The sequence below is a fragment of the Merops nubicus genome, unplaced genomic scaffold (assembly GCF_000691845.1).
Source record: "Merops nubicus isolate BGI_N331 unplaced genomic scaffold, ASM69184v1 scaffold133, whole genome shotgun sequence".
Classification (NCBI taxonomy): Eukaryota; Metazoa; Chordata; class Aves; order Coraciiformes; family Meropidae; genus Merops; species Merops nubicus.
The window spans coordinates 14,100-22,136 of NW_008599326.1; the positions used below are offsets into that span (position 1 = coordinate 14,100).

Sequence of the window (8,037 nt, forward strand, 5' to 3'; positions counted from 1 at the left end):
CCCCCCGACATAGACCAGGAGGTGGTGCAGAGACTGCGGGACTTCTACCGGCCCTTCAACATGAAGTTCTACCAGATGACGGGGCAGGACTTCGGCTGGGACTGAGGAGGAGGACAAAAAAAATAATTTAAGAAAAGGAAAATATAATATAATATATATTTTTTTTACCTATCAGTAGGGAGGGGGGAAATACAGGAAAAAAAAAAAAAAATAGTTGTGCTGAAACATGATTTGTTCTGGTTTATTTTTTTTTTCTTTTACCATTGCTTGGTTTTCTTTCTTCTCTCAGAGATGAGGTGATGGGTCCCACCAGAAAAGGCACCTGTGAACAGCAACCTGGCCCTACTGACACTGCCTGCAGCTTGGCTGCTGCCTTCCATGGGCCTGCGGTTTAGCAGGGTCTCTGTTCAAAAAAACAAGCAGGTGCAGAGTTTTTAGATGTCCAGAAGGGACCAGGGTGCTTGGAGGAGCTCAAAGCCTTACTGGAAGGTCAGCCAGGTTTTGGCTTGCAAATGCCATTTTAGATCAGACCTCATCACTTTTGACAATGAAACAAAGGAAGCTTAATATCTAATGTGGCTCTTAAAACCCTACCTTAGGTTGTGGTTTTAGTTTCTTGTTTTTATTAATATTGAATTAAACCTTTGGTGAATTTTTTTTTCATTTATCCAATTTCTTGTTTGACTTTTGCTCTCTCTAAATCAAGCTCTTTTCACCAACCAAGCTTATTTTTCATGGTGTAGAAGCCAAAACCAATAATCCTTTGTTTTATTTTGAGACCAAACAATTTTGGTAGCCAAAAGTGAAAGAAAACAAATTATTCTTATGACTCTAGAATGAAAATTGCCAGGCAGTCAAAAGGCCTCTTTCACAGGAGCTGGCTCTAAACCAATGCACCCGTTTTGCTACACTGACAGTCTCAGGGGGACCCATCCAGAGGGGTTTGGCTGATGGGCAAGGGAAGGTCCACACTGAGATGATGCTCATGGTACACCTGTCTTGAAGGTGATGGGGACCCACCATCCCACCACTCGTATGCAGAAAACAAGCCCACAGTGTCTGGCGGATGCTATTGAAGCCATGATGAAGAATGTCTTAAGCTGGGCCAGTCTTAAAAGAAAAACAGTGGAGAAAGGGTTGTTTGGGAACTAATGAAGAAAAATCACAGCCAGAAAGGGGAGAGAGTGAGGAGAAGATGATGGAAGTTTTCTTGTCCTCTCTTAAAGGAGAACCAAGGGGGAAGCAGGAACATTGGTTGTGCAGGGCTTTAAAAATTGTCAGGCAAAACAAATCTGTGCGCAGTAACCAGGAGCTTTAAATTCTTTGGTTTGATCCTTATCACCCTTTTTGGGCTGCTAGAAATGTCTCAGTGACAGAAATCCATTAGTGCAGCAGGATCCTGTGTTACCGTGGGCTCATTTATCTGCTGGCTCTTTATCTTCAGCATTTTCTGGACTATAGGAGCCACTAATTATCACTTGGTGCTGTATAAACAACACGATGATGCTCCTTCTCCTCAGTCTTAACTTAAAAAAGCCCCTGACGGGGTAAAACAAAATGGGGGATCACCTGGTAATCTGGCTAGGACCCTGGGACCAAGCTCACTGGCTGCCTGCACCCTTGCCAAGATCTTCATAAAATCACAGCAGAGCAGAGGTTCCAAGGAGTCCAAAGAGAAGGGGATCTGAAATTGCAGTTTAACCCAAGAGGGAATCATTTCCACCTCGGGATGTCTTGATGGGTTAGGAAAAGAGCTCAGCGCCTGCTCAACTTTGTGACACCCAATTCTACTGAAGGTGTTGAGCCACATCCCCTCCTGGCTACCCATGCCAACACATCTCACTCCATTCCCAAGGAGGCAGAGTCCTGGGACCTTCCTGTGCCCTGAAGACAAAAGGGTTTGCAAGCAAGGGCCATTTCCCAAGGTAATTAAAATAATTTCATTGGTGTTGCGAGGCACTAGGACCTTCTTCCACCATTGTCATCCCAAAGACTTTGCTCAGTTTCTGTGCCCTGGCTGCTGCTGTCACCAGTACCAGACTGTGTTCGGTGGTCTGTCCTGGCATGGCACAGCTCGGTGCCACCTTCACTACTGCCATTGATACCTTCACCCCCTTCCCACCATTCTTGTTCCAGTGTGTCCCATTTTAAGCCCCTTTATGGCAATGCCCTGTGCCAGCTCTCAGTAAATATCTTACATACTTGCCTTCTACAAACACCTTACAGCAGAAAGGCAGATGGGGAATCACACGGACACCCAACAGCCCTTTCTCCTACATGCCTTCCTTCAGCCTTTCAATGTTCATGCAGGAGCTGACATGAGAAAATCAGAGCTGGTCAAGCAGCCTTGGCCTTACAGAGTCATGGTACCCCCAGTACCCCTGCAGCTCATTGCTGGAGCTGAAAGCCCTGGAATCAGAAGAAGTTGGAGAGTGTTGAGCTCTTGATAAGGGTGTCCCCAAGGTGTCACTGGAGCTGAGGGAAGCAATCTGCTCTGTCCATGCTGGCCAGATCAAGAGGAATGGGTTTAAGGTATAGACAGAAGGATGGGGGTTAATTACCAGGAAAACCTTTCTAACACCACGGCTTGCTGGGGCCGGGATGGGAGATGACCACTACCCCTCCTATGCTGTTCTTCCACCCAAATGCAAAAGCCAAGCTGGCAGCAGGGACAAGGGGTCACTCACCTGTGGGCACAACCACACAGTGCCAGCACTACTGAGACACAGGCTGAGGTTTTCCAAGCTGAAAAGAAGATTTAATTGTGCCATTTCTTCGGTATTTCAAGAAGACTTAAGGTTGGGCTAACCTCTACATACCTTTGACAAGTATAAATACCACTTAGGAGTATGATTTAAAAAAAAATCAATATAATTATTTTCCAAGTGTCTCTCCTATGGTCACATTCAGACTAGTACAAAGCAGCTTTACAGTGCTATAGATTGTTCTTCCCATACTGAACAAGCAATAGCAGTACCAAGAACCTTCACAGGAATGAGTTTCTACAACTGTGTCATACACAAGCCTAACTACCACGTGTGCCTTCAGAAAACCCTTCCCAGCACACTGAACTCAGCTACGTAGGCACTCTTGCCCCAAAATGCTTGAATGCTTTACTTCCACTGATTTCCAAGGGTTTCGATCCCTTGCTGCACACTTAGCAAAAGTATTTAGGGATCTGAGACTGTGATTGATTTATTTTTCTTTATCTGGGCCATAAGTATTTTTGAAAATCCCCCCATGTATGAACAGTGGCTTTTAAAAAGAGGTCATGCAATCCAGTTGCTTTGAACTCTAGTAACATCTAAGACTAAACTCATTAGGCTTATTTAAAAATCCAGCCCTGAAGTTCAGATTATTTTAACCTAAGTATTGGAAGTAAACTGTTGAAAATTTCACCCCTCCTAGGCTTACAGTACTGAGCATGTGTATTAGGAGGAGAAAGAAAAAGTAGCCATAAATAAAAAAGAAAGTGGCTTTAAAGGTTTCCTTTTTTTCTTAAAGCGGAAAACCCACTATATTAACAATGAGAAGCTAATTGGGTGCATCAAAGTCCTTCTGGTTTCGATAATCAGATGTGCCATTAGGCACTGATGAAGCTCAGGCTTACATGACACACAACATTTAAATTTTACATTTATTTTAAGAGGAAAAAAAAATCCTTTATAAAGCATCTTTTCAACGTCAAGTGCCAAATTCACCATAAGAAACAAATTTGTTTTGCTGAGGGTGGGGAGCCCCTGGCCCAGGCTGCCCAGAGAGGTGGTCGCTGCCCCATCCCTGGAACCATTCCAGGGGAGGTTGGCCGGGGCTCTGAGCAACCTGCTCTGGTTGCAAATGTCCATGCTCCCTGCAGGGGGTTAGGCTAGATGGCCTTGAGAAGTCCCTTCCAACCCAAGCCATTCCATCATCTTTGAGCACATTCCCACCACAAGTGCCCCTTCCTCAACAGGCAGTGGGGCCCTGTGGGTCTGCCCCCAAAGTCTTAAAAAAAAAATTAAGTTTTTGTCTGCTGATAGTGCCATGCTTTGTCACAGGCTTGCAAAGCCCAATTCAGAAAGGCAGCTGAACAGGAGACCTCCCTTTAGCCCACTGCAGCAGCAGCTTTCATCCAAACCTGAACTGTGGGGAGGCTCTTTCAACTGGGTTTCAACTGGCTACACCTAGAAAATGCCCAAAATAGGGTTTTTTCTTTACCAGTGCAGTTTGGCAAGACAATAACTAACCCCTCCGCTGCTGGGATTCACATAGCTGTGATTTTTGGAAGGATGAGGACCAGGCTGCTGCGTCCACATTGTCATTGGAGCTGATTTCGTGCTGTGAGGGATTTAATCAACACCTAGGGAAATCCTGCAACCCAAAAATTTACATTTTATAAGTAGATAAACACCCATGTGCCATGAAGACAGCCTGTGAAACTCCTCTGCATGGTGTTCAGGTGATGTTTGGGATGCAGAAGTTGCATTTCCAGCAGTGATTTGGCCATGCCTGCCCTGCACTGGGTGATTCTGACTAGCACTGATTCTTGGCCTCCTCAGGTCTCCCACAGCACATACAATGTTAGGTCTCCAGATTAGGGAAATAAAATAAAAAAAAATTAAAATCACCCATTTTATTAACCATTAAAAAGAAAAATTTTTGTTTCTTTAGAATGGTTTCTGGGTTTTCTCTCCTCCCTCCCCTTTGCTTGGTGATACTGTCATCCTCCCCCCTTTGGTGCTATTTCAGTACGAACCAGGCTGATTGAAATTTAATTGAAGAATGAAAAAGCACACATTTAATAAAGTTTACGGGTACTGAGAGGCCGTGCTCTCTTTTTGCTGGCGGCAGCGACCTCGAAAGAGGGGGCAGGCTTAAAAAAAAAAAAAAAGATCACAATTACCCACTCGTGTCTGATTTTAGCCTCCCAAAGCCAAGGTGCTCCATGGCAGCGGGGGCTCTGCCTGCTGTGAACTCCCCAGTGGCATCGTTTTCACCACCTCTTACGTTACACTTCATGTTTCTCCAGCAAGCTTAATGTCATAATCCTTTCTTTAGACTGCAAAAAAACTCAAAAGGTCAGGTCTTCACAGCTTCCCCCGTTCACCCCTTCACCACCCCCAGCCCTGCCACGTCCACAACATTTTTGCCACTGAATTTGCTGAATTCCTGCTTTCCCCCAACCTGGTAGGAGTGGAATGGACCCAACTCATGGTACATTGTGTGAAACCTGAGGTAGAACCAGTTCACCAAGAAATATATACAGTGGAGCAGCCCCCCTATATCAGGTTTTCTGTGTGGTCAGGTAAAGTGATATTCTATTTACTTTTTTAGATGTATAAACAGATTAAGTCCCCGGGAAAATACGCTCCCAAACTTCATAATATTTTATTAAACCACTGAAGTTTAATATAATCTTTTGGCTTCCACGGAAAAATTTTCCATTTCTTTTCTGAGCACCTTTGATTTTATTTTCTTTTAATTACCATTATCCGGAGTTAACAATGTGGGTTTTCCATTCCACCCAGCAAGACTATCCAGATTAGAAGTAGGGAATTTTGCTGAAATACAGAAATATCTATGTGGTGGTAAGAAGTCAACGACGCCTGGGTGGAAAACTCTGGAGAAACCAACATACAGAATGAATTCCCCTCTGCCAGGCAATAATGAGGCTGCATTCCTCAATTTGGAACATTTATTACCTAAGACATTGGCCAGCCATGGCTTTTGAAAAAATTATACCTCCTTCATCTTCATCTTCTGCCTGTCCACAGGGCTGTGCTGCTGAGGCTCCTCCATGCCAGAGCAGAGCAGCTCAGGGCTCTGTGGGGACAACTCTCATCGACTCAGCTCCAGTGCTGCCCTCGGGCTCAGGACCTCAGCATGCAAATGCAGCCTTGGATGCACCACTCTCTCTGGGTGTGAAGTCTCTAGCGATGGCCAACACTCTGCTGAGCCTTGAGCACACTGCCTGGCCCAGGATCTTCCAAGTCTGATGACTGAGAAATGCCTCGGGGATCATCCAACTGATGGGGAAAGCTGCTGGGAGCCAAGCAATGTTCTTCAAGAAGGACTCAGCACCCACATTTCAGCGTGGTTAAATAGGAATAACAATGGCAGTCAGCAGCTCATAGCTCTTAAGACAACTGTGCAATGTCTGGAGACCAAATTCATTGGTGTGAGCGTTACCTGAGGTCCTCAGTGCAGCAGATGAACTTCAAACACAGCTTATCAGCCACAAGTACATCTCCCTTGTCAAATGTCTTTGCTGTTTCCCCTCCTGCAGCTTGGAACAGTGCTGGTAACGGAGGGACCTTCTTCACAGACACTCCAGCACCTGACCTCTGGGAGCTCCTCCATTAACGCTGGGGCCACAGTGATGCAATAGACAGGATTAGATCTGCTCAGCCCCAGTTTCTCCAGCTCATTTCTTTTGTTCTTTCACCAGCAGCTGTGATTTAGGGCATGTGAGCAACATCTGAAGGAAATGACTGAGAGGTATTGGCTGGGGAGCACTTACCTTCCCTTGTACTGGGCTTAGGGGACAGAATCAATAGATTTTTCTGTGCTGCTCACTGCTGCAGATCCCCCACGGCTGGGCACAGAAGAGATGGCAACAGAGTGAAAAAATTCTTCCCAGGACCCACGGATTTGGGGTGTACTTGGACCACAGGCTCCCCCATGGATCAGGGCAGGCTCCAGCAAGGCGCTGGGCTGGGCTGGTGGGGGTAGAGGAGAGCGTCTATCTGGAGCCCTCCAAAAACATTGGCAGCTCAGCGGCGTCACAGGATTTGCTGGATTGCCAGGAGCTGTTTCCTACTAGTTTTTTAATCAGCTCTTTTGACCAGTTCAGACAGGGTCTGTTGTCCAAAATGAAGCCACAGTCCAAGGACCCCAATTCAGGGTCAGCTCCTATACCACAGACATGTCTCTATCCATCTGCCATAGGAATTATATATCATAAAGATATAACCAATGGCATCACTACATCATGATTTAAAAAAAAAAAACTCACTGTAGTTCCCTGGAACCCAAAACCAACACTGGCCTGAGACCAAACTCCTCCATTTTCCACAATGAGAAGATCCAAGGTTAAATGAAGAAATTATTTTTATGGCTCCCCATATGTGCTGCTGGCAGGGCTGGGGCTCAGGACATGGCCAGCCCTGCCCATATAGATTGGATATTACCTCTTGGTGAGCCAGAGGTGCCATCTGAGCTCAGTCTCACATTTCAACCACCTAAACCCCTCTCAGACACAACATGTACCACAGCCAGGGAGCTCACGGGAAGCTCATGGGATGGCAACAGGGTTCATGGTGCATACTGGACCCTCAGCTCCAGCATTCTGGAGGGAAATGCTGCAGAGGAACCTGCCCAGACAGCCAGACTGGCCAGGGGAATTCATCCTGGTTTGACACCACATTTTTTACCAGCTTTACTAAAGAGAAAATTGTCATATGCTTCTGCTTTTTTGAGGAGCTGAGCTGTCCTTTAGAGAGCAGCTGCCAGTGTAATTATACATGAGAAACAGGTTTTCAGTTTCTGAAAAATGTCTAAAAATTGTAAACAATTCCCAAGTCATATGGGGATAACCAGTCAGAATTTCAATATTGTTTATAGTTTAAAAAATCAACAGTCGTTTGAGTTCAGTCAAGCCAAGCATTCTGGATAGATAATTTTTAAACATTTGGTTTCAATTCTCCCAAACCTTCAGCAAAGAAGCCTCGTTCATGCTACACTTAGCTTACAATTCCAAATGAGAAGTCTTACAGATGAGAAAAATGGATGTTTCTATTTCATAGAATCCTAGAGTGGCTGAGGTTACAATGGACCCCAGAGGTCATCTCATCCAACCTCGCTGCCATGAGCAGGGACACCTCTCAACTAGAGCAGGTTGCTCAAGGCCTCACCCAGCCTGGCCTTGAACACCTCCAGGGAGGGGCACCCACAACCTCTCTGGGCAATCTAGTCCAGAGTATCACCACCCTCAGACTGAAGAACTTCTTCCTAAGATCCAGTCTAAACCTGCTCTCCTTCAGTTTAAAACCATTTCCC

At 45.5% G+C, this 8,037-nt stretch overlaps 1 protein-coding gene across 1 annotated transcript in view; it reads left to right on the forward strand.

The window, feature by feature from the left end:
• The window catches only part of LOC103770062 (heparan sulfate glucosamine 3-O-sulfotransferase 3B1-like), a gene marked incomplete at its 5' end in the record, with an annotated part of 2,115 nt that extends 2,010 nt beyond the window's left edge, over positions 1 to 105 (forward strand). Inside the window, one exon of the mRNA XM_008937310.1 lies at positions 4 to 105. Within this exon, the coding sequence (XP_008935558.1) occupies positions 4 to 105 (102 nt within the window). The remainder of the gene's footprint in view (positions 1 to 3) is intronic.
• Between the last annotated feature and the right edge of the window lie 7,932 nt (positions 106 to 8,037).